Source organism: Malaclemys terrapin, chromosome 4 (assembly GCF_027887155.1).
Source record: "Malaclemys terrapin pileata isolate rMalTer1 chromosome 4, rMalTer1.hap1, whole genome shotgun sequence".
Classification (NCBI taxonomy): domain Eukaryota; kingdom Metazoa; phylum Chordata; order Testudines; family Emydidae; genus Malaclemys; species Malaclemys terrapin.
The window spans coordinates 96,029,483-96,057,075 of NC_071508.1; the positions used below are offsets into that span (position 1 = coordinate 96,029,483).

General features: G+C 41.7%; 1 protein-coding gene across 17 annotated transcripts in view; it reads right to left on the bottom strand.

Moving 5' to 3' along the window:
* The window catches only part of RYR3 (ryanodine receptor 3), a 551,551-nt gene that overhangs the window by 5,083 nt on the left and 518,875 nt on the right, over positions 1-27,593 (bottom strand). For all 17 annotated transcript variants that reach the window (XM_054027214.1, XM_054027212.1, XM_054027213.1 and 14 more), the window contains 8 exons: positions 19,104-19,146; positions 18,417-18,544; positions 15,559-15,619; positions 13,919-14,065; positions 9,885-10,019; positions 4,433-4,589; positions 1,692-1,756; positions 1,482-1,582 (listed from right to left, as the gene is read on the bottom strand). In XM_054027214.1, coding sequence (XP_053883189.1) covers positions 1,482-1,582; positions 1,692-1,756; positions 4,433-4,589; positions 9,885-10,019; positions 13,919-14,065; positions 15,559-15,619; positions 18,417-18,544; positions 19,104-19,146 — 837 coding nt within the window. The remainder of the gene's footprint in view (positions 1-1,481; positions 1,583-1,691; positions 1,757-4,432; positions 4,590-9,884; positions 10,020-13,918; positions 14,066-15,558; positions 15,620-18,416; positions 18,545-19,103; positions 19,147-27,593) is intronic.

Genomic DNA, 27,593 nt, shown 5'->3' on the forward strand with positions numbered 1-27,593 from the left:
AAAAACCAACCCCCACCACCAAAACATTAATTAGAGGAGTTGATTTCAAGATTTGCTTTGCTCTGTTTTCTCTGGGCCTGTAAAATCTGTTGTTTTTTGGGTGGTTGGGAAGGTGGTATATGGCCCATAGTCTTATTGAGATTTAGGTCTTGTTTATACTTGAAATGCTACAGTGGCATAGCTGTAGCACTGCAATGTAAGCATGACCTCCTTGAGAGGTGGTAGCTAGGTAAATGGAAGAATTCTTACATCAACCTAGTGCTGTTTACACCATGGATTAGATCAGCTTAACTACACTGCTGAGAGGTGTGGATTTTTCACACCCATGAGCGACATAGCTGGTTCGACCTAATTTTTAATGCAGACCAGGCCTTACTATCTGCATAAAACCAGAATACAAACAGGTCCTTGTTTATTTGTATGAAGGGAGATTCATTAGCCTCTTTATACTGTTAAGGAAATTGAAAAACTTAGTTGACTATAAACCAGAAAACATTAAGCAATGTTTATGTCAAATCCAGTGATTTATGCAAGCAAGAGGGTCCACGTCTGCAATTTGTACATTGGTAAAACTACTGAAGTCAGCGGGAGTTTGTCCAACCAAGAAAATAAGGTTATTTATTCTTAAGGCAAGTTCTCCTAATACACACAGTCTGCTGCCATGTGACTACCCAGAATATTCCAATGCACTTTAGGCTCTTGAGGGCACGTACTCTCTACAATCAGGTGCCACATGTCAACGCCAGAACCAAGGACTGCCATCTCATGCCATTCAGTTCCTCTCTTGCTCTTGGCACATTTTTTTCCTTCCTAGCTTCTCTTCTCTGTGAGCATTTGCTAATGTGGGTAGTCACTTATAAGACTCTCTTTGGACATTTGGGCCCTAGTAGCTTAAACTGCATGAATTGGCTACATTATTTTGGAAATTGCAGTTATTTGTGAGGCTATTTAGGCTACTCCACTTAAGAATCAGCAAAGGCAATTTCAGTGCATAACTACAGGATCGGACCGATACTTAATCTATTTCTTATAGATTCCTTTCCAAAAAATAGCTACTGTTGCTTCTATATGACATTTTATAATACTAAATTAAAAGATCTCCCTTTGGTGCTGTATCATATTCATCTGCTTCAGAATGGAACCAGCACTGCCTAACTTAACGGGCCAAAAATCATAGTGGTGTGGACTCCTCTTGGCTGAACAGTAGCTCCATTCTTGCTTTCGTGCCTCTACCTTAACTCTTCTCACTGAGTATTAGTAATTTTAAAGTGGGTCCCACTGTTTTGTTTTGTTTTAAGGGGGGAGGGGAAGTGCCAGACAGCATCAAATGTTTGTTCTTTCTTCTCTGAGATGTTCTTAAATTGTGTGGGCCACAACAGCAGGGCTGTTCAGATACATACTATTCTTGAACTAAAAGCCTCCATAGAGTGATATTCAACCAACATGACATTGGGAATAAACAGTAACAAAAATATACTCACAGATAGTTTGCCAAGTTGTGCTCTTGTAAAGTATGCATTTCAAAACCATGTGGGGTCGTGTCAAAATAGTCATTACCAATTCCACAAATGAAACATTTGGTCTAGAAAGAAAATTAAGATATTAGCACATTCTTAACACATTAATCTAGGTTCTTATCATTAGTTAAGACATAACATGAAGCAGTACAGAATGTAATATGGTTGCTCTACCTCCATATCTTCTCGCACTTGTTCTTGCTGATCTCTTAATTCACCAAAGGCATCAATAATCAGACCTGTTGTTTTAAATGGAAAGATGTAATGTATCAAACCTATCAGTATTAATTTTACAAGCTATGGAGTTGGGGAGAAGTAGTTGTTTTAGGCTTCATCAAAAGGACAGCACACCAGATAGCATAGACTCCAGTTGGCTTGGCATGGTGGTGTCTGTAGGTAGAACAATCCAAGTTGTGCAGATAGCACAGGATCTAACATTATTTGCATTGCACTTGCTGTCAGAATTCTTAATTGAAATGTAAATATTTATATTGTCACAGTTTTGAGGTAATCTGCTCAAGGAATGCCCTCACTTATCTCTGGGCAGGGACTTTGTCTCCTCTCCTGACCAGGGGTTTGGGCTTCCAGCTCCCTGCAATGCACCAGTAGGGCTGACATAAAAGTCCAGCACCTGTGCTTTGCTGTCTCTCAAAGCTATGAACAGTGTAGGCCAGCGGTTACAAGTAATCAAACAGCTCTTTTAAAGCAGAGAACATTTATTTTAGGATAAAAGTCTCACAGAGAAAACAATAGAGGGACCTAAAGACATATTTAAGCTTACCAGCATGCCCGCTCTGGCCCCCAAATCAGTCCTCATGAGAGTCCCTGATTGATAGGTACCAAAGTCTTTCAAATCCTACTTTTGCCTCTCTTGAGTGTCAGCTTGGGGCAATTTGTAGCCCAAGGACTCCTCCATCAGTCAGTTCAAACTCAGCCTTTATACTCAAAAAAATCTCTAGGGCTAGGTCTACACTACCCACCTGAATCGGCGGGTAGAAATCGACCTCTCGGGGATCGATTTATCGCGTCCCGTTGGGACGCGACAATCAATCCCCGAATCGACGCTCTTACTCCACCAGCGGAGGTGGGAGTAAGCGCCATCGACGGGAAGCCGCAGAGGTCGATTTTGCCGCCGTCCTCACAGCGGGGTAAGTCAGCTCCGATACGTCGAATTCAGCAACTCTATTCATGTAGCTGAATTTGCGTATCTTAAATCGACCCCCCCCCTGTAGTGTAGATGTAGCCTAGTCCTCCTGAAACAGGTAAAACCAGTTGCTGCCTCTTTCTTCCTTGAGTAAACTTTCAAAGGCTGGGCTTCTGCACAACTGGTCTTTGGATTTTGCATTCCTCACCCCCTAGTAATTCCAGATTCCACAGGGAATCCACTCAATGAGCCAGGAACACACAAATGCATATAAAACATAAAGGTCTATGAGTATTCTATGGGACCATAGTGTCTCGCCCATCTCAGCATTTTGAAGGTTTCATGCTTTCAAGGACTGGCTCAAACATACATACAACATTCATAATATTAACTACAATAGTCTCAAGGTAGGTCTGTGTGTGTCATACCAGTCACATCTCCCCCATTGCAAAGTCGGTATACCTAGGATACCAGACCAGCATCCATAGTGCATGGAGGGTGAGTATGCTATTACTCCTAATAATTTCAAACTGCAGCTATTCGTATAGTAAAGAGTCTCGTAACAATCCAGCATACACTAGTGATAGCCCTTGGGCGTGAAAGCCAAGGGCAGAAGCCAGATTCTTAGCCAAACCTTCTGGGATTGACTCTGTGAAAGGGAGAGGGAGGTGGGTCTCTGCCCAGAGAGCAGTGACAACTAGAGGCCTGAGACCAGAGAGGGCATTTCTTGAGCAGCCCATGAGGGAGAGGGGGTGCATTAGCCCAGAACTGTGATATACATAATGCACACATCCCTCGACCTCCCCTGGGGTGCAGTTGGAAGGCTTTGCTGGGCCAATAGGTGAAAGAAAAGCCCTCGTTTCTTTAAGGATTTTTCTCCCCCCCCTTCCCCCCCGGCCCCCTTTTTCTATGCCATCCTTGTCAGCTTGAGGAGCAGGGTTTCTTGGGTTCAGTGTAAGCCTATTAGTTCAATGGACGGCTTATTAACTCTTCCCCCTACCTGAGGTAAATCTTCTTCCCTACCAGTTTTTTTGGTGGTGGGGGGTGTTTACTGTGGACATAATGCCAGGCCCAATTTTGGGCACAGAAGGAATTTTCCCCTGTCAGATTGGCCTTTGGGCCTTTTCACCTTCCTTTCAGCAGCCCAGGGATCAGGTGGGTAGGTTAGGTTTTAAAATTCATGAGGTCAGAGTAGCAAGTGTCAAGTGCAGGTAATGGCTCAATAGGAGATCTGGTTCCCGGATAAACCAGAATTAGAAGCAAATTAGGAAAAGGCATCTCCTAAAAAGGCAGGGAAGGGGGTTGGGAGCCTAATGTTTGGTACAGTGAGGAGACAGCCCCTTCTTTCTCACCCCCCTAACCCTTGTACAAAAGGGAGGACAGTGTGATCCCAGCAATGGTTCTGGGACCAGGTTAACAGTGTGAAAGTGGGAGGGACTTGAGAGCAGCCCCCCCAAGGTAGCACAGGTTATGGAAGCAAGGATGACCTGCACTGGATAAGTTACTGCCATACTGTACCCAGTTGTGTTACTTAAAGTTGCAGTCTAGTTAAACCACATTTCTGGTGTCTTGTCTGGTGCTTGGGACAATGTATATATTTTATGGGTAAATTACACAATTATTACGTCCAGAATGAATTGTTTTATGAATTGCTATGGAGAACGTAGCAATACTGCTTAAACCAGCTTAGTCAATGAGTGGTTGACATGCACTGCAGAAGTAAAGAGGCTCACTAGACTCCAAGGCTTTTTACTATTGTAAGTGGAAATACCTTGAATGATAGCCAGTAGGATGACAATGACGAAGAAGAAAAATGTGATGTCAAAGATAATTCGATACATTTCATAAGGGTCCCCAGCAGGGTCTTCAATTTCATCCCCAATGCCACCTCCAGCTCTCACACCCACATACATGTGGAACAGGTAACACTAGAAAGAAGGGAAAGTTACACTGGTCAAAAAACAGAAGTATTTAAAATGGCTGGCATTGAATAAAGAATGGTTATTTACCCTACGGTGACTGTGGTGCTTTGAAATGTTGTAGACAGCCGTACGTGCTCATGTGTGTCCATTGCATAGTGCTTCAGAAACATGAGCAGATTGCATCAAATAGCAGCCTTACAGATTCTGGCTGTTGGCACATTTTGGGAACAAGAAGTGGATGCTGTTTCAGCTTCATCAAATGAGCCTTGATAGTCAGCGGGAGTGGTATATTTGCCAGCACAGTGTGATACACTGAATTATCCATTTAGACAGCCTTTGAAATGAAATAGCGTAGCCTGTAGAGTGGCCAGCTATCATCATGAACAGGCCTGGGGACAGTTTGAAAGATTTAGTCCTGTTGATGTAGTAATGCAGAGCACAGGGTATGTACAGAGTGTGCAATTTCTTTTCCCCCAGGCATGGACTGTGGCCTAGGGAAGAACACAAGTAAATTGATCATTTAGTTTAAGTTAAATTCAAAATACGACTTGGAGGATGAACTTCCTACAGGTTTCAGAATAACGTTGTCCTTGCAAATGAGATATACAAGGGTTCTACCATGAGGGTGTGAGCTTGCTCACTCTTCTGGCTGAGGTGATGGCCATGAGTAAAACACATTTTAAGGATCAGGTGGTGAATGAATAGGGTAACCAGATGTTCCATTTTTAAAGGGACAGGCCCGTTTTAGGGACTTTTTCTTATATAGGCACCTATTACCCCCCACCCCCTTCCCGGTTTTTTCACAGTTGCTATCTGGTAACCCTATGAATGAAGCAGTCTTGTGAGGGGCTCAAAGAGGAGCTCCATCAGCTTCAGGATGAAGACATTAAGATTCCATGTTGGAGTGTGCTCCATTACCAGTGAGTAAGCATGCATCAATCCCTTAAGGAACTTCATTACCACTGGATGTGAGAAGATCAAAAGCAGAACCCTGACAGCACTGCCAGATGCACTTTGACTGAGTTATGACTGTTTCAATTGCAACATGTAATCTAGAATCCAAGGTACTGAGGCTTGCTCAGGCACAAGGCCACACAAGGAGGTGTAAATCTGCCTTATCGACTGCTTCCTGGTTTGTGCCAGGATGTCCTGCATAAGTACAGAGTAATCCTTTTCCATGGTGACATCCAGGCTGTCCGTTGTAAAGAAGTTGGGGCTGGATGTAATATTTGTCCCTGGTTCTGTGACAACAGGTCTGGGAGCCTGATTAAGGGCTATGCTGACATGTGTACATATTGGGGTTCAGGAAGTGGGCGGGCTTATGCCCACTGCTAAAGGGTCCCCCCCAGCCTAAGGGGAGGATCCACAGGGCCTGACACTCAAATAAGTACGGGGGACAACTAATGTAAAAACAGGGACAGGAGTGCAGTCAAAGGGTCAAAAGAAGGGAACCTGACGGGTTCATGTGCTACATGTGTAGCAAGTCTGTCAGCCATACCTGTCTTGATCAGTAGGGTGCTGAGGATGTCTGGACTAGTTTCTCTGGCTTTGGTAATCATGTTGGGGAGTAGTGGGATTGGTGGAAAAGGTATAGCAATTCTTCATTCCACTGCAGTAGGGAACCCAGGCACAAAAGTTGAGGCACTTCACATTGTCTCTAGTGGCACACAGGTCTATTATTGGATTTCCTCCTACTGGAGAAATGTCCATTTGGTGATGGACCCCAGCAGTGGTCACTCCTGGTTGATGACAGATTGCCTGCTCAGGAAATCTGCCTAGCTGTTTCTGATTCCCAGCAGGTGCAGGGCTATCAAGGTGCAGCACCAGTTCCACAATTTGATTGCATCCCTACACGGGGGAAGAACAAGCACCTCTTTGTGTTGTCCATAAGCACTGTACTATCATGTGCCATAGGACCAGGAGTAATGTCATATATGCCAGTCTGATGTCCTGAAAGTCTAAAACACTTATGTAGCCTCATGGCTTCTGGGGACCATGTTCCTTATATCTGTAGATGGTCAAAGTGGGACCCCATCCTGTTCCAGAAGGGTCCATGACTAGCATTCCAGATGGCAACAGGGTTTTGAATGCTACTCCTTTCTTGAGGTTGGGGTGTAGCCACCATGACAGTTCCCCAAGGATGCAAGAGGGAATGACAACTGTTTTGCTCCCTTGATGCTATACTGGGGAATAGACTGACCTGAGCCAAAGTGTAGAGGCCTTGGGTGAAGTCTATCAAATGGTGTCATATATGGATACAGGGCATATGGCCTAATAATGTAAGGCAGGTCCACATCATCATGAAGAAGCATGCAGTTGTCATGTATTAGGCATGATAATGGAACTGCACAGAGGCTGAAGTGCATGCATTCCTGCTGAAAAGAGAGTCGAGTGTTTTCAGATCCTTTTCCTCTGGCATTCCTTTGATGGAACCTGTTTGTCTTGTATGACTGATGTGAGTGACTCTGGTGTAGCGTATGCGTAGAACTGATTGAACCCTTGGGTGGTACTTGGTATCTCTTCTTTACCTGCTTTGAGGTCGGAGTGAACAAGGTTGAGGTGTGCCAGGTTGATAGGTAAGTCAATTCTTATGGGTGCCATGGAACTTAAGATGTCAAATAATTCATGGCTATTCTCTTGGATTATGGTTGTTTTGGTATCCAAGATATCCACAATTCTAGACAAGAGTTCTTGGAGGGTCCAAAAGTCATCCACAGTTGGTGTCAGCACCATCAGCGACATCCCACAAAGAGCAGGGTTTAAATCCTCCAGGCTTAGAGTCTGCCATTTTAACAGCCATGCTACTTTGCCTTGCTGTACAGGGCATTCTCCTGTTTCTCTTCTCTTCTTGTTTTTTTTTAATCATACAGCTAAAAAGATAATATAGAAATAAAACTAGGAATGAAGAATATTTCTTCACCAAAGTTTGGAAACTTAGCCAAAAGGCTGAGCTGATGAGACACAGTCCAGGTTCTGTCTCACTGCCATGGGTGGTAAGAGGAAACTGAGGGAGGGCAGAGGCCACTCTGCTCTCTATGCCCTCACATGGTACCATGAGGAGGCACATGACATGGCTATGCAGCAGACTCCAAGCTTGGTTGCATGTGCACCTATAGTGGGTATCCATACTGATGCACACTTGAAGAATATATTTTGTCTTCTGCATAAACACTTCGTTACAATGCTCTCTGCATATTACTTATGTTCTGTATTTCAAGAAAGTCTGAGACCAAGTTGTACAAAAAATAAAACATGGAGAATGATGTTACAAAGAAAAAAATACTCTGCATATAATGAACTACATCATGATATTCACATTCAAACTTAGTATCTAGGGAAGTTCACACTAAAATAAAATTATTGGATTGGAATCAGAGTCAATTAGGCACATTCATTTTTTTTCCAACTCAGTGTTCCACAAACATGACTATTTTCAGTGCATTCTTCTTTAGATCCATTTTGTCTACAGCCCTTTCCCTCATGTTAGAAGATGAAACGTATTGTATTCTATCAACTGTATGAATTATAATTCAAAATCCTTCAAAGTTTTCTGAGCAGTTAGGGTACACTGTTTTTATCTGTATGCTTTATCTTTTAATTGGATCTAGAAAATTTTAGCAAGAATCCCAATTAAAGTAAAGGAGGTGGACTGTGAGCAAAAAGCAGAGTATGAAATGTTTGCAAAAGACTGGTTAATCCCACAGTGTTCAGATGATCTCTGAGTCTTGGATATTTTCAACATCCAGAAGCCAGTTTTAATATATATATATATATTTAACAATCTGTATAACCTCTGGCCCTAATTCTGACTTCCATTGGGAGATTTGTCTGAGTAAAGCTTGCAGGATTTGGTCCTAGATGCAGAAGTTCCCACTTTACCAAAATGTTCACTGTGGGCCCAATTATCAAATTACACAATAGATGCTCAAACCATAATTTAGGCATATAAAAATAAGCACGTATATGGTCTAATTCCAGGGGACTTTCTGGGAACTCTCTCCTATAAAACAGTTATATTACCCTTTAACTATCGTCAGCCACACAATATATGTCAAAAATATATTTGAAAAGCCCTAGCCATGTTCTTTAGTCCCAGCAGGCAGCAATATTAGTTCTAAATGAAACATGCATTAATGAAGGTAAATAATGTGATAAATCTGATCTTGCAGAACAAAACACAATATAGAACTATGCATGGATTTTTAATGCATTTTTATTACTGAGGGAAGATACTGCTATAACCATAGATAAAAATATTAACTTAGAATCATTTTAGTTCATTTAGCAGAGCTGTTTAATATGTAAAGTATGTTGCTAAATATTTTAATTATTCCAACTGTTCATGTATTTTTGAATCTTGTAAATGAGTTTTATTTCAGGTCAGACCTTTGTATTCAGTCCACAAAGGGACCAATTAAAACAATATTGGATGGGACGGAGTTCATTCTTTCCATTATTCACTTATCTGACTTGCATTAAATATTTTATACAGAGGTCAGGAAGAAGAAAAAATACATTCATGCAGTATATACTGCACTTCAGGTTTTGGGTCTTTTGTGACCAGCGCTTCTCCTCTGAGCCTGTGCCATTCACATTATAAAATTAAAATTTTATTGTGTTCTTTTGTGGTGTTTCTTTGTACAATAAGAAAATTAGAGTGCCAACAGCCACTTCACCTCAGAGTAAATATTTCTGGGATACGTTTGCATTTCCTATGAATAATTTTTATATTTGGGGAGGGGGGAGAGAGGAGGAGGAGCCTTGGAGTATTAGCTGTTTATCACTCACAGTAAAGTCTTCTCAGCCTCATGCAGTTGCTCTCTTTTTCTCCCCTTCTGGACTGGCTAGGGTCTAAGGAAACTGGAACTATATTTCATTGGACTGGAACTTTAAGTTTACTGCTACTTATTGAGTTGATTTTTCTTCATTGACTCTCTTCTCACTTCAGCACAAATAAAATCAATTTCACAGATACTCTAACATATACCTGTTCACAGATGTTAATTTCAGCAGCAAGTTCCATGGTGTGAGGATGCCCCATTCATGCCCTCTATACTATGCATATATCTACTATTTTGACATTACACCATCAGAGGATGCTGAGTGAATTTCCAGATTCTTTGCACTGTTAAGAGTGGCTCAAAGCAGCTTGACAGACCCAAAGTGCCAAGTTCTTAATGATAGAAAAACCCTTCCCCCCCACCCCCAATTTCATCTAGTGCTTTGGGGATATGTTGAGTATCAGGTTTAAAAACTAGGGTGACATTTCTGTTTTAAAGGTGCTAGTGATATTTTACTTACTGTCATCATGTCATCACATTTCATGTCTGGCTCATCTTCATCTTCGCTTTTGTTGTAAAACTTGCGGAAGAAGTTGAACGCCACAACAGTGTAAAGGTAGACTACTACAGCCAACAATCCTACAGTCAGTACAAGCTACACACAAACAAAATAAATGAAATGAAAGAAAGAAAAGTGAGTTTCAGTCAAAACGGAAGGGAGGATTGATTCCAATCTCTTTCGGGCACTACTGATGAACTAGTCAGTCAGGAGATCTTTTGTATTCCCAAAAGTATTGAAAATCAACAATGCTGTGCCTTTTCTTTTTTAAAAAGAATGAAAGATGATGGTTTTGTTATCCATGGAATCTCTCTCTGTTGCCAGAGTTTCTGAGGATCCAGATTCTATAGTGGGGTGAAATACATCTTAAATTTAAATGCCTTATTTGGTGGATAAAAGAGCAGCAGAGTGGTTTTAGGAAACACATTATTATATGGTTATTTTTCTGGAATATATGCTTAACAGCAACTTCATATCAGTAACGGGATACATCCAGTATTTTGGATAGTGGTGAAATGCCAGCTGATTTGTGAAACTGGACATGCAGTGAACGTATCAAACAGTGTAAAATGTACTTTATTAAATTAACTGACATGGGTTTATTTGAATTGCTTGCTATTTTAGTACTGATTATTGTTGCCAATATTCTGTCTAATAAGCTGTGTTATTGATGCCATCTGCTCTAAAATTCCAATGAGACAAAGAGATACAATAGGTGAGTGTCTCTCTTTCATTATTGAACTGTCGAAAACAACACCATTCAAGTTTAAAATTCTTACTCTTAAGCAAATGGCGTTTCTACACTGAGAAATATCATCTCAATAGAAATCTGGGAAAATATATCAATCGCTGAATTAAAATATTAATAGGTAACACACTAGGTGTAGCCAGACTGTCAGAGCTATGGGGAAATGGGAGGGGTCAGAGTTAAGGTCTCATTTTTTAGCCGGAAGCAGCAATGATAAGCTTCTTGTGGAGAGTACCGGGTGTCATGCTCTAGCAATTTCCTTTGTCTGATAAAGGAAGGGGCTGCATCTAGATGTCCTCTGCTGAAAGAACTGATCAGGCCAATGCATGGACTTCATGGGAGATAGAAAGATTAAAAGGAAGTTGGGAATCTCAGGGCACTGTTATTCCCCTAAAAAAGAAAGCTGATAGGTAAGGGGTTGTTGTTAGGGTATATTAGACAGAGGGTAAACATTCAGTATGAAAGTTACCTCTTTCGAAGCTTTCCTTCCCTACTTAGAGAATCACTTTCTGTTTGACAGAGACAACACTGCCCTCCCCACTGGAGGAGTATCCCTTGTCATGTGTGTTAGTATCTACTAGATACTGAAAGTAAATCCCAGACATGCAGGGGTGGGAACTGCCTGGGATACGTTCTATTGTATTTGAGAAGGGATGGCAGGAGGCACTGGGGTGTGCATGTCTGGAGCTAGGGTTGAAGCCAGATAGTGGAAGGGTATATACAGGAAGGAATTTTTCAGTGGTTGCAGTGGGAGGCACCTTAGTGGGTGGGAATATGTGAAGAGCTCTCTTAGTCTGGGAAAAGACAGGAAGGAGGGAGATGGTGAGTTGATAAATTATTTGTGTGTATGTTGAAATGGTGGCTAGGAAGCAGAGGGCTATGTATTGTATGCAGGAAATTTTTAGCATTTACTGTCCCGTGGGTATAGGATTATAATAAATTCTATATTATAATTTTATAGTACTAAAAGTGTGCAGGTATTTTGCAGAAGACACAGTAAGGCATATTCCTTGCCCCAAATATTTACCATCTAAATGAAAGCACATTCCAATAGCCACACCATCAATGTAAAGAAATTCTGAATAGAAACTACAGTGTGCGGGAGTTATTTTTTCAAAACTTACAACTGCCTTCTTAAAACTTTGGGCATTTCTAAATAGCATAGATCATTAAAGTCCACATAAAAGGACCAATTCCCAACAAAATAAGATAATTTTTTTAAGATAGTGCTGGTAAATAAAAGGTAACTAAAACCATATCAACATTAATAAGTTTCCAGGACCTGATGGTATTCACCCAAAAGTTTTGAAGGAACTCAAATGTGAAATTGCAGGACTACTAACTGTCATCGGTAACCTATCATTTAAATCAGTTTCTGTACCAAATGACTGGAGGATAGCGAATGTTATGCCAATTTTTAAAAAGGCCTCCAGAGGTGACTCTGGCAACTAGAGATCAGTAAGCCTGACTTCAGTACCGGGCAAATTGTTTGAAACTATCGTAAAGAATAAAATTGACAGACACATAGATGAACATAATTTGTTAGGAAATAGTCAACATGGTTTTTGTAAAGGGATATTATGCCTCACCAATCTACTAGAATTCTTTGAGGGAGTCAACAAGCATATGGCCAAGGGGGATCCAGCGGCTATAGTGTATTTAAATTTCCAGAAAGCCTTTGACAAGGTCCCTAACAAAGGCTCTTCAGCAAAATAAGCAGTCATGGGATAAGGGGGGAAGTTTCTCTCACGGATTGGTAACTGGTTAAAAGATAGGAAACAAAGGATAGGAATAAATGGTCAGTTTTCAGAATGGAGAGAGGTAAATAGTGGTGTCCCCCAGGGATCTTCACTGGGCCCAGTCCTATTTAACATATTCATAAATGATCTGGAAAAAGTGGTAAACAGTGAGGTGGCAAAATTTGCAGATGATACAAAACTACTCAAGATAGTTAAGTCCCAGGCAGACTGCGAAGAGCTACAAAAGGATCTCACAAAACTGGGTGACTGGGCAATAAAATGGCAGAGGAAATTTAATGTTGATAAATGCAAAGTAATGCACATTGGAAAAAATAATCCTAACTATACATATACAATGATGGGGTCTAGATTAGCTGTTACCACTCAAGAAAGATCTTGGAGTCATTGTGGATAGTTCTCTGAAATCAACCACTCAGTGTGCAGCAGCAATCAAAAAAGCGAACAGAATGTTGGGAATCATCAAGAAAGGGATAGATAATAAGACAGAAAATATCATATTGTCTTTATATAAATCCATGGTACGCCCACACCTTGCATACTATGTGCAGATGTGGTCGCCCCATCTCAAAAAAGATATATTGGAATTGGAAAAGGTTCAGAAAAGGGCAACAAAAATTATTAGGGGTATAGAATGGCTTCCGTATGAGGAGAGATTAATAAGACTGGGACTTTTCAGCTTGGAAAAGAGGTGACTAAGGGGGGATATGATAGAGGTCTATAAAATCATGAGTGGTATAGAGAAAGTCAATGAGGAAGTGTTATTTACTCCTCATAATACAAGAACAAGGGGCCACCAAATGAAATTAATTTATAGCAGGTTTAAAACAAACAAAAGAAAGTATTTTTTCAAGCAACGCACTGTCAACCTCTGGAACTCCTTGCCAGAGGGTGTTGTGAAGGCCAATACTATAATGGGTGCTAGATAGATTCATGGAAGTTAGGTCCATCAATGCCTATTAGCGATGATGGGCAGGAATGGTGTCCCTAGCCTCTGTTTGCTAGAAGCTGGGATTGGGTGACAGGGCATGAATCACTTGATGATACCCTGTCTATTCATTCCCCTTGGGGAACCTGCCATTGTCCACTGTCAGAGGACAAGATACTGGTCTCGATGGACCTTTGGTCTGACGCAGTATGGCCATTCTTATGTTCTTATTCGTATTCTGCTGTGCAACCTTAAAATGTTAAATGAATTGTATCAAACAAAGAAATAGTGTGTCCAGCCTGACAAACATGTACACCATGTTTTTGAGAATGAGATTTTAAGAAGCAGCTGAATCATATCTCTTGAAACTAGGGCGCTGTGACACTTATATTATGAAAAATATCTGTTAAAGATACGTAATATAATATCTAATAGAAAAGAGTCTCATTGGCTCCACTTTTTGTTCAAAGCATTGGTTTCCAAGGTATATTATAAGACTATTGTTTTTGTTCAGTATAGTTATGAATGGTGTTCATTTTCAGAGTACATATACAGCACTCACCTGTTTGCCATTGTGAGTTACAGAAGACAGAATGGTTCGTAGTGTCTTGAAACCCATAGCAATATCCAGCAAGTGAGCAGCAAAGAAGAAGTTGTTGTAATGGCCAAGGATAGACATAGTTGTGTACCAAGCTAAGTACAAGAAGGACTACAGAAAATGTGAAATGTTAGAGAATATTTACAGTTTCTAATATGTTTTACTGGATAGTGTACATCACACACACAGAATGGAACTCTGAATTGTAGGCAGTGATCTAATGGTTTGAGATTTCCAATCATAAATTAATATGGATTTAGCATCTCCATATTTTTATGCAGAAGAACTGTGTCTTATTCTCTCTCTCCAACACACCCCACTTCTCTCATAAAAAGGCTTGCCGTTTTACCTGGGAAATGATGCCTTTGACATTTACTTTAAATCTTTCACTTGATTATATTCCTCAGAACAGCTTAATTACTAAAATCAGAATTCCCCCGGCTCTTAGCACTGTCTTGTTTTGGTTGAGAATATTATACAAAGCTGGAGAGCTCGCTATGCAGTCTGAATTTCTGAAGATCTGATGCTTCTGCAGGGATTGAGGTAGCTACAAACACAGCATGCTGGCCTTGGGGAGAGGGAGTGCCTCGTCATCTGGCTGACTCTTAGGGAATGTCTACACAAGGATTAAAAACCCACAGCTGGCCCAGGTCAGCTGACTCAGGCTCATAGGGCTGGGGTTGCAGGGCTGAAAAATCACTATGTAGATGTTCAGGCTCAGGCTGGAGCCCAAGCTCTGGGACCTGGTGTGGGTGGAGGGTCTCAGAATTCAGGCTCTAGCAATTTTTAGCCGCACAGCTCCAAGTCAGCTGATCTGGACCAGCCATGGCCGTGCTGAGGATCTTTTAGCTCTGTGTAGACGTATCCTTTGAGCAGTATTGATCAGATCTGGAGGAGATATATACAGCCCTCATTTGCAAGAGGGAATTTTAAGGTGACTAGGTTTAGAGATGGTTGTGGGAGTTAAGAAAGGATCCTAAATGAGTCTGAACTAACCACTGACCCCTACAGGTGGTCTCTGCAGGTCAGGATTAATATAGAGCAAGATTTTGCAGACACTGACTGTGCTGTACCTACTCTGAAGATAGAAGGCTTTGGTCTTAAGACTATCAGTCTGGCAACTTACAACCCCCCCACCCCCCCAAGTCAAAATTAATTTAAACCCCAGAATACAATAAAAAGCCTCTTAATATTATTCCTTTTAACCCCACCCAATCATTATTATTAATTTCCAAAATCTTGTATTACAATTATAATATCTCCTGACTATTGCCCTATGATGTCAAAAGCAAATATTCCCACAGATAATTTAACTTAAAGTTGTTGGGCTAAGGTTAAAGATAGAAAAAGAACAAACATTTTATACCGATTCCATAAGTATGTAGCTATTAATTTATCAATGTATATGTTACTTTTTGCAGTTCCTTTGGTTACCCACATATGCTTATTTCACCATACTCAAGATGACTGCCTTCTTATCTTACCGAATTGTATTTACTTTTTTATTTCTCTTTATTAAAAAAGTGCCCAACTATAGCTTTGAGTGCAAAATACATATTTGCATTTAGAATAAATGAAAGTCTTCTCTAAACTAACATACTTACATTGTCAGTGAAAACAACTCCAAGCTTCCAAATTTGGTACTTTGTATCAATAGAGCTTAACCTATGGAATATAAATATTTTGAAACTCATAAATGTCAATGTTAAGTAGTTAATAACTACAGTTACACTCCTTTCTTTATGTTTAACAACACAAACACATCTTCACATAATGGCTACTTAAACATTTTTCTTCAGAAAATGTAACTAGGATCTTTCTGGCACTTTATTTGTATTTATTTTTTGTAAGCACTGGTATATGCTGGACAATTATTTTAAGACTGATGTGCAGGTCTCTCTATTTTAGAGAGCATTCTCTACATTTTCAAAACTGTGTTGGGCGTTAGCCACAGAGTTCCAATAGTCTCAAGAGTTCCAGAGTTTCAGTAAAAATAATACAGCTCTACTTTGAACGTATAGGCTATAGCTACACTGCACAGTTAAACCAGCTAGTGGCACCTACCCCAGGGTAACCCTACCCCAGGTATAAGTGTCCCATATCCCCACTTCAAAGACATACCCACATTACTGTGTCCTTGCTCTTTCTGCACTCACCCAGGTGTGTCTGGGGGCATATCCCATGGTTCTTTGTGCTGAGACACTCTCAGATTCTTTCCCAGTCAACTGTGGCATTTGTGAGATAACTTGTCTGTTCTTTGGGAGGAATTGTGGGAAGGGCACTGGAGGACTATCAACACTTGAATGATTTAGCTTGCATTCTCACTGCAAATTGGATGGATTCCTGCCTGTGTTAAAGTGGAGCCCAGGTTCAAACCCACACCCCTGAGCCAGGTCAGCTAGTGCAGGCTTAAAGCTCCTCCAAACCCAGGTCAGAAGTTTTTCTGTATAAATGGTAGTGGGAGTTAAGGCTAAAACCTGGGTTAGAGTAAGCCCCATTAAAATGTGTAGTGAAGACATACCCATTGAGATTAAAGTGCATGTCAAGATGCTTAAATGTTGAGGGTTTGGAATTGTCTGCAGTAACAATAATAAATATGGCACTCTTGTTAATACACTCCAGAATATTAATCTTTTTCACAGCTGCATCACACTGTTGACCCATATTCAATTTATGATCCACTGTAACCTCCAGATCCTTTTCAGCTGTACCACTATCTAGCCTAGGGGTGGGCAAACGTTTTGGCCCGAGGGCCACATCTGGGTGAGGAAATTGTATGCAGGGCCAAGAATGTAGGGCTGGGGCAGGGGGTTGGGATGCGGGAAGAAGTGCGGGGTGCAGGAGGGGGCTCAGGGCAGGGGGTTGGGGTGCAGAGTGTGGCAGGGGACTCAGGCCAGGGGGTTGGGGTGCAGGAGGGGTGCGGCAGGGGGCTCAGGAGATTGGGGGCAGGAGCGGTTCGGGGGACAGGCTCCGGCCCGGCACCGCTTACTTTGAGCAGCTCCGGGGTGTCAGTGGTGCACAGTGGGGCTAAGGCAGGCTTTCTGCCTATTTTGGGCCCGCGCTGTACCTGGAACTGGACAGCATGTCTACATGTCTAGTAGTGGCTCCTGGGGGTGGGGTGGGGCAGACGGCTTCAGCACGCGGCTGCCCTCACCTGTGGGTATCAACCCCGAAGCTCCCATTGGTCGTGGTTCCTCGTTCCCAGCCAATGGGAGCTGTGGGGGGCAGTGCTTGCAGGCAAGGGCGGCACAGGGAGCCCCCAGGGGTCACAGGGACGTGGTGCCTGCCTTAGCCCCACTACGCCATGGGGCTGGCAATCCCGCAGGCCAGATTGAAAGCCCTGACTGGCCAGATCCAGCCCGTGGGCCGTAGTTTGCCCTCCCCTGATCTAGCCTGTTATTCTCCATTTTGTAGCTGTTCATTTGATTTTTCCTTCCTAAGTGAAGTACTTTGCACTTGTCTTTATTGACTCTCAACTTTTTGATTTCAGACCAATTCTCTAATTTATCAAGGTCATTTTGAAGTGTAATCTAGTTAGTGCAGGAGCTGCAATGAGAACCCAGGATTCTTCCACCGTTCTTTTTACTTTGCTATTAGATCATCACCTATATAACACAGAGGTACTCAATTCTGAAGAATTTTAGACTTCAATGTTGTAGAAAAGGCACCAGACTACTTCAATTCTACATCCCAACATGTGACACTTGAGAGCCAGGTCTTCCAGTTCTATAGCAGGGAGCCTAGACACCCTGAGAGCCCCCCAGGTTTCCAGGTACCCAGCTCTGTGGCAGGAAGCATGGAAGCCAGAAGCCAAGCCCCAGATAGAGCCAGGGTTCCCAGAGCTATCAGGCTCTCGACTCTGTGGTAGGGAGCCTGGCCACCCTGAAGTGCCCATCCCCAGATCAGTTTCCATGGCAGAGCTGCCCTGGAGCAGTGGACCCTGGAAGCGGGAGTCCCCAACATTCCACCAGGCCAGCTGACAGGAATCCAGGCAGGTTTTTGATAGGAAGTTGCCTGTGGTTTGTTGGAAGTGAAACATGAAATATTTCATATTTGAGGAATTGGCATTTCCTGATGAAACCTGCATTACTGGAAAATCTCTGACCAGGTCTGCTCTGTGATTAGTGCTCCCTTCCTTCTGACTGGAACAGGGACCCATGGACTCTTAATAGCCACATGTGCAGTGGAGTGGGAAGGCTGTGCTGGACCATTATTGTAAGTGGTATATGTAGATTTTTTAAAAACCTAGTTTATTTTACTTCATTACTACAAAGAAGCCTTACCATGTGGATTTTTAGTACTGAGCAAAGTATTGAAAATACACACACTCAACGTACCAAATCGGTTCTTATCTTTAAAAACGCAGTGGTAGCAACAGATTAAAAATCCCTTCCAATGCTGATTTGTTTGAAATCAGCTAAGGTCAGCTGCTTTTTTTTAAAAAAATCTCCAAATATCATACCATGATACAAGAGATGCCTCCTCTGGTTCAGTCTCTTCCACTGGACTGAAGTCAAGAGCATTTTTGTCCAACCCCAAGAGTTCAGCTATGCGCTCTGCTCCATACAAGTCACCATATTTGTTAATAACCTAAAAAGGGGAAAAGATGAGCTTCTGGTCAGGACAAGACACTGGTGTCACATCCCCTTTACTTTACCCCCATTTGTCAAAAAATTTAAAACCTCAGTTTTCCAGGATTGGCACTGCAAGAACAGAGAGAACTCAGAGAAAGAGAGAAAAAGCATTTAAAAAAAATGAAAAATAGAAGCATAAAAGGCTATTATCTGAAAGCTTTGGTATAATTTAAAGTAATTTGAGCTGGCATGTTTTTCTTTTTTTAGGGGGATGAGGGGGCTTTGTATCCTAATGATGACAATGGCTGTAAATTAGAATTGCATGGCTGATTGACAGCACAAAGTTATTTAGAATGTATGAGTCTAGGAATTAAGCCAAAGCACTCTCTCTTCTTCCTCTTCCCCCACCCACATCACAACTGACTATTCCCAGTAAGATTTACCATAACTATGAGTTCCATGAAACAAAATGTAATTCTCAAATGTCTGTATGCTTATACCACAAAAATAAAGATATTTGAATTAAATACACAGTATATTGTTTTACGTTAGACATAATAATCTAAAGAACCTACCTTCCGTTTTACAAACTTGTCCCAGTAATTGTTAGGAAAGGATCTGCATAGATAAAAAGTTCTCAAGTTATTTAACCCATCGATGGAGGCAAAAAACAAATACAATTCATGCTCATGGTAGTGTTTTGTTTCAATTTGCCTGAAGCACCCACTGCTCTCAAGCTCTGAGCAGAACTACTTTTCATGTCAGTGGGATTTGTGCAAGGACAGTAACTGGCCCACACGAATTGTAATTCACTGGAACACCAATGTCTCTTCTAGCTTTTTCTCTTTATACCATCCATGTAAATACTTATTAGTGAAATATAAAGGACAGACTGCTGGTTGCTTTCATTTAATGCTCACTACTACCCAATAGTGTGAAGACTGCCATCATAACATCCTTCAACACTAAACAAATCCGTTTGAAAAATCCTTCCTAGTCCCCACCCGCACCCCAAGATACGTGAGCACAACCCAGCTTTGCATTCTTGGAGAAGATAAAGAAGTTTCTCAGTGCAGATGACTCTTTTCAGCATGTTAACTACTAGAGTAGCCTTGATTTCATTTCTATCCAAGGCTGAAAACACAGAAATAGACATTTTCGCGGGGACACGTAGCACCAGAAGTCACAGTGCATTGACTCTATAAATATAAGGATGATGATTTAGGTTATGTTTACACTTAAAGTTGGGGGGGGGGGGTGATTCCCTGCCCAAGCAGACATACTCATGCTAGCTCTCATTGAGCTAGCACACTAAACAGTAGTGTAGCCACAGGCAGTGGTGAGGGGCAGTACTGCCTAACCGTCCCGAGCACAAACCCATGCAGATTTGTACTTGGGGTGGCTAGCTCGTGCCATGCCCGTATTACCATTGCTACACTATTGTTTTTAGTGTGCTGGCTTGATGAGAGCTAGCACAAGTATGTTTGCCACAGCTGGAAATCACACCCCCAGCTCCAAGTGTAGCTGTAGCCTTAGATGAAGCGGTGATTAGTTGTAATTGTATTCTCTGAAGGTACATCATCATAACTAAGGCCCTACTTAACTTGTGATATTGCAGTATTGAGGATTCTGCAATATTAGGCTTCCACCACAATTTTCACAGTGGGAGCCCCAGCCACCCAAGGGCTGAGAGTGGGAGTCTGCGTTGTCAGCCCAAGGTGGGCACTGTCTGCGTCAGGCCCCTGCTCTCAGCCCTGGGCAGCTGATGGGGGGAGGGGAGAAGCCCGCTCTCAGCCCCATGTTCCCGCTGTCAGTTCCAGCACCCCACTCTCAGCCCTCGGCAGCTGACAGTGGGAGCCCCTGCTCTCAGCCTCGTGTTCCCATTGGCAGCCCCAGGCCCTGGTCTCAGCCCCGGGCTGCTGACAGCTCAAGGTGGTTGACCGAGGAAAATCACGGGAAAGTAATAATGGACCTCATTACTGCAAATAACAAGGTCCATTATTATTTTTCTGCAGTTTTCTATGGCTTGTCCACAACTCAACTGCAATTTTTTGACAATCATCCCGCAATTCAATTAGGGCCTTAATCATAGCACATACCACTGTTGGGTCCAAAATCCCAGCACAAAGGCCAGATAGAACACTGACAGCTCTAATGTTATGAAACCTCACTCCAGCAGATGGCTTGCCCTTCAGAACAGCCATGTCCCTAGTTTCCCCAAAAGATAATTCCTTTCAAGTAATAAGTTAAACTGAAAGTACTGTATGTACAAGGGTATACAAATATGGAGTTAGAAAGGTTACAGAATCTTCAGACACCAAAAGGTGGGTGAGGGATGAATAGTTCTCCTAAAATTGCCTCTACAACAGATTCCCCACTCTTTGGACATTATTGAACTCCCCGAGGTCTTCATGAGATAATTTTTTTAAAACAATAAGATACTGCAATAGCCAGTGGGAAATATGTGAATCTTGATGTGTAGCAGAGAAAGATACCTTTCAAAACAATGTCTTTCCTTCATTATCTCTAGTGTCAGGAGAGGCAGAAATATGGATTGTTACTAGCACCTAACTGACCAAACCATTTCTGGTTCTTGACCTTTTTAGGGATGGCAGTGGCCAACAGCCCGTCATCATCAGAGTCTTGTTCCATATGATCACATAGAATCAGGGATTTTTCTCTGCTTCCCAGCCTGGAATCCCTATATCTGGTAGTATGGTTCATGACAGAGCAGAGGCTGAGAGTTTTGTGTCTTTGTGCACCTGTGTTGTCTGTTACCTGGTTGTGGGTTCAAGTGTTGCTCCTCGTTTTGAAAACTCTAAGACCTTAAAGGACAGGTCGCTTCAGATGCAGTGGGCTAGTTCCATATGACCTGTATCCTGTCTAGGGATACTTTGAATTGAGCTGCATTTATCAGAGCGCCTATTTACTTATTTTATTTCATACGATATGTAAAAAGGTCATTAAAACATACAGGAGGTGTTGGGTATACTGAGAGAATCATAGCTTCAAGTACATTGAGGTGACTAATGCTTGAGATCCACTTCACATCAAGACCAGATTTTGGTCAGCTGAAAGTGGCGTTCATCTTTGATTCAACTGGCGTGATGATGTAGCAGGAGGAGTACAGACTGTACAATATGTTCTTTGAGCCCAGCTGACAATGTCTAACTTTTTAGTTCTAATTCTGCTGAGATTGAGGCACTGAATGCCTTTACTGCTTGCTTTCAGGAGTCAAAGAAACATGTTGGAAGTCAGTGGGTTCCTCGCTCTGCAGTTTGGAGGAGGTGAGGCCACCCTCTCAACATTGGTTTTCAGAGGCAATAGTATAGTGCGTCAAAGCACTCAAATGCTACCCTTAGACCCGGTGATGTGTATGTAGATATAATTGGCAAATCTGTCATGCTCTGCTCAGAAGTAGACAGTGTTGTGGTCACATTTATCAGAAAGTGAGATAACTACATTTGGGACTTTTTTACGTTGCTTCCTCTCAGACATTTCAAATCTCTAGGATGAATTACTGGCAAAAATAAAATATGCACATAAACTGGAGAGAGAGAAAAGTCTGAGAATAGGGAGGAAAGGAGCCCTGAGGCTTCTTTGCTGTCACAGAACAAAAAAACCTGGAGGAGACAGAAGAAATCATGATTTTGTGTTTTCTAAAACAGCCACTGAGTCAAAAGAAGCACCATGAAGAATACTTATGTTAGGAGAATAAGAGATTTGCCTGAAAAAATATTGCTCAGCACCCATCCATCTAATAGAGCTGATTGTGCAGGACTGCTGAGATAGTATAGTGAGTTTCTTCATCAATAGAAGTCAAAAATGAACTCTGGTTAGGATCTCTAGGAACATTTCTACAGAGGGCATGTCTGCGTAGCTCCCCTGTTGGAGTAGTAATGGCTAAGAACTTTAGAATAATGGGAGTTCCTGTCTGGCAGTATGGACCCAAGAGTGAGGGATCTGTTGTGGTAGATGTCTTTTAAGAAATAATGTTACACTTGTATAATAATCATCACTTTAAAGAATTTCAGTGGGTTTTCCGTCAAAGAAAGATGACAGTCCTACTTAACAAAGAAAATGGGTTGGTTCTTAAACAACATATGACAGGGAAGTAGCTAGACTGGATGGTTTAGAGAACTGGCAATGGCTCACACAGCTCTAGATAACTCATCTGAAATTGGCTTAGTATGATAGTGTCTGAAATTAATAATCTGAAAGCTGTTCACTGACTATGTAAAAGGTTTTATACCAAATCCTACTTGATAAGTCTCCATCTCACACAAGTCACCATTACAGTTAACACTAAGGTCTTGTCTGCACATGTAGTGTGTTGTGCAGCACATGTTACACGCCACAGTGCAAAGCAGGGTGTGTCCACACTGTGGTGTGTAGCTATATGCAGCAGTGAAAGGCTCTGGCAGGCGGGAGACAGTAGGGAAAGGTTCTGGTGATTGGGAGCTGCTGAAGCTTTTCCCTGCTGCCTCCCCCTGCCAGAGCTTGCCCTCACAGCCACAGTTTGTCACTGTGGTGGGGAAAGGCTCTGGCAGCAGGGAGGCAGCAGGATACTACACTGCTAAAGGTAGCAGTGTAGATTTGTGAGGCACTGCTTGGGCTTGTAGAGAGCTGTGCAGGGTATATACCCTAAGGTTCTGGTGTGTCTTTACTCATCTAAGCAGTGCTTCACTGTCCATAGTGCTATTTAAACCCGGGCTAGGAGTTGTGCAGTGTATGTACTCTACACATCACTGAAAGTATAGACATAGTCTGATTGGCCTTCTTGTTGGCAGTTTCAGTGAAGCCAAGATGCTCCCTCCAGCACAGCATTGAGGTAATTTGGTAAGACAGTGTGGGCAAGCTTGCATTGACACTATCATTGCTGTACCGGTTCTGTGAATGCATAATATACTTCAATCTCTTAATGTATTTTATAGAGATGTCAATCTGGCATGTTTCAGGCACAACATTAAACTTGGAAATGAGTTTTCTTTGTAAAATGAGATAGTAAGTAACCAACATCAGTGGCGTCTGTTTGACAAGGACAAATTATCTGTGGCTTGTCAGAGCCAGTTCAGACTCTAGGTTCCTCCTTCTCACTCACTTACTGGCATGATGACCAATCACTATCCAGAATTTCTCTCTCTGTTGGGTTTCCTCCTCTTGAATCTTCAGTTTGACTCCTTTCGATCTGACAAATCTGTTAGCCTGATCTACCTTCCTAAGGAGGAAAGACTTATTGATGCCTGGTCTTGGAAAGCCCTCATAGGATTAGCCTGTAGATGGGAATATAATTTACCTTTCTGTGATTTGACATGAGACAGTGCAGACAATGATTTCTGTTTAGTAGCACCATATGAAACACACCATGGGACATGAGAATAAGACTTGGAACTGAACTAGAAGGAGGAGGGGATTGCCTAACCTTTCAACTACTCCTTTCTAAAGGACAGTTGCTCATCTAAGCCCTGCTCTCAGCTCTCTGAAGTCAAAGGATGGGTCTGTAGATACCTGACAATTGGCCCGTAGTGCCTAGTGAGAATGTAGAAAGCACCTTTGCAAAGCTTGTCCACTACCACTTCCTTTCTCTGACCTAGAAGGTGGCACAGCTGAAGTGGAATCAGTTCTAAGTCTCATTGTACAGGAAATTAGGGCACCTGGACCTGAGGGTAATACTCCTGATAAAGGTCATGGCATATGGACAGAAAGATTCTCATCCCTTCCGAGAGTATCATCAGTTCCATATGCTAAGATAGCCTTGGCCAGGACAATTAGGATTAAAGGAATCCCATGATGAGCAGTTTTCTTTAGGACTCTCCATAGGAGTTGGAGGGGAGGAAACATGTAACAATGAGAAGTTCAATGAAATGACAAATGCATCCTGCACTAGCATTGCTGGGTCCAGACAACCATTGCCAAAAAAGAAAGCACTTAGCATTGAATTTCCTTATGAACAGTTCCACAGTGGAGATTCTCCAGTTCTTGTAGCTGCTGGAACACTGCTATGGATAACTCTCCTGGGAGAATCTTGGATTAGTATAACTAGCATGCCATACAGTTAAGGAGACCTTGCTCAATAAGATCCTGTATTTCATGGAAGTCTTAAAGTTCCTTTTCCTCAAGAGTTTGAGGCTGCCTCAAGGAGAGCCTCTTTTACCTGTGCATGAACTGCGTGAACTGGTTCTGTCTGTCACAGCCCCAGAGACCAACCATCTCAGCCAGTCCCTCACTCCACAGCTGCTTGAGAGAGAGTGTCTCAGCCCCTGCAGGCTATCTTCCTTCCTCCCTATAGGAAGGCTGGGTAGGCTGGTTTTGTCTGACACAGGCCCAGAAATCCCTTCAGTTGCTGTCTCATTCTACTAGGTAGTGAACATTTTTCACAGTGAAAGCAGAAAAAACATTTATGCCGTCCATGGGAAAGCATTAATCCATGAAACATAGTTGAGGTGTTTCAATCTGCTCTCTTTCCCTTTTATTATAGGCTTTTCTGCTCAAGACCTAAATGGCAGCCACATACAGCTGTGGAGGTTGCCTACCTGCATGTTGCTCTGAGTGAGGCAGGAGTCAAGCTGGAGAAGCAGAAGAGGGAGCCCTAAAGAGCAGGAGAACACTAGATGGTCATCACCCTGCCTGCCAAATTGAGGGATGAAAAGAAACCCAGTGTTTGCGCTATTGTGGACTGAGCCTCAAAAGTGATGTTTTTAAATACTTTGCACTCTTCTAGAACTGCACTTTTGTTGTTGTTTCTCACAGCTCTGCAAATCTATTAATCCAGAGAAACAAATATCATTAAGCTTAACATTTTAAAACAAATATTAATAGCAAGAATTAATAAATTTCACATAGTAGTATTTTTCCTTGAAGATCAAAACAGCAGCACTACTGCCAATTCTGGGCTATAATACCCGTTACAGAAAATAATCAGAAAATAACACCACCACTTTGCTGTAGGGAACTGATGAATTCAACTCCTACACAAAACCGGTTTGTAACTGGAAAAAACAAAGTTAATTATTTCACAAGTAAAAGTTTAACCTGCAAACTGAATTCTATTGTTGCTAACATTTTCCTAGAATCATACATCAAAAATATGTTGCTTCTGTGTTTTAATAACTGTATATTAATCAAAGCTGTCATCACAGAGTATTATTCAGCTTGTTGACTCTCATTACATTTTCTAATGTGCAATTATCTACTGACAAAATGAAAGACCATTCTGGATGTAAGAAACAGATTGGCAGGATTCCAGAAGAATATTTTCAAGTAATTTTTTAATTCTAACTTTTTACCTATCCGTGTCATCACAATATATGACCAAACTGAAGTTAGTGGAAAACTCCTAGGATTTGGCCTTAGGAAAATAAAGCATTAAAAGGCTGCTAATAATTCAGACATTATTCCTAAAATACTAACATAATTTTGCATTAGAGATGAGCTTCAGGAAATCATGCTTCTTGATGCAAGAGAACAAAACTAGCGTACTTAACTTTTAATGAAAAAGCTAGTCATGTTGTTCAATGCAAAAGAAAAGCAGCATTTTAAAGATAGTTGAAGAAAATACATACTATGAAAAGACACCATACACTGGCAAACTTATGCACAAATAGAAGAATTCAACTACTGTAATAAGGAAATTCTTTATTAGGTCAACACAAGCAGATGCCATGGCATGTCTGTTTAGCTACTACTAAGGCACACTGACACTGAATGTATCTTTTGGATGGGATATGTAACTTATGAAGTTAGTCCAAGGCTGGAAAATACTTTGGGTAGAGGAGGTTGCTAATGTGTGTGTGTTAAGGATTGAACAGCTGAATCTGGTTGGCCTACAACTTCTATCTGGAAGCATAAATTCCAGCTTGAGCACACATACCTGCTCTAGCTCTGATTGATTTAGTGTGCTAAGTGTACAGTAGAGCTGTGTTGATGTGAGCAACAGAAGGGGCTAGTCACCATGGGCATGTATCTAGTAGCTTGGCTGGGATCGGACTGGGGGACCTAGCCCCTACTGCTGCTCATGCTGGCGTGGCTACACTCTATTTTTAGCATGCTTGCTCTGATTGAGTTAGTGCAGGTGTATCTCCTCGAGCTGGGATGTAAACCTCTAGCTCCAAGTGTAGATATACTCTAAAGGTGGAAAAGCATTATCCCAGCCCAAAGATAGGTAGGCAGCAAAGGCTGAAAGTTCAGAGTAAACAATAGAGGTAACAGACCACCAGTTCCTAAAGAGAGCTCTGCTAAGTATCTTATACTGCTAAGTATAAGGGAGTCTAGTTAGCAACAGATATTTGTTTATGACTGGATAAGGTAGCTCTTTTGACTTCTTCTCATTGACAAAATATTGTTTCTTTCATACATATTGGTAATTACTTTTGAAAGTCCATTTTTTAAAATACTTATTTATGCCTGTAAATATACAGCCAACCATTGTTTTAAACTTGTAAAGAATTGGATACATTGTTGTTCTTCTCTAGCCTTGTGCAACAGTCTTTAATATACAATGCAGTAACAGGGAAAGGAAGGAGATCTAACTTTATTGCTGGGCCACTCAAAAACATGCTACTAAAACCCCTTACAGAGGGAACTCAGAAAAATAGCCTCCAAGCTAAAGTTTGCTTTACAAGAAAAGTGTTAATTAGGTAGACGTGATCCCAGTTTGGAAAGTTCTAAAATCCATCAAATTTCCTTGTCACATTGCCCCTTATATATGGAACAACAGCTGTTAATTGATTTATCTCACTAGACTGACCTCACACTTGGTAAAGCAGCCCCCATCCTTTCATATATTTATACCTGCTCCTGTATTTTTCACTCCATGTATCTGATGAAGTGGGTTCTAGCCCACGAAAGCTTATGCCCAAATAAATTTGTTAGTCTCTAAGGTGCCACAAGGACTCCTCGTTATTCCAATCAATGTTCATTGAATGCCCTCTATCTCTTCTGTCAGAACACTCTACAACAATTACTTACCTGTATGGCAACTGTTGTTCTTTGAGATGTGTTGTGCACTTATACATTCTACTGTAGGTGTTTGCGTGCCCATTGCACCTGGGTCTGAGACTTTTGTC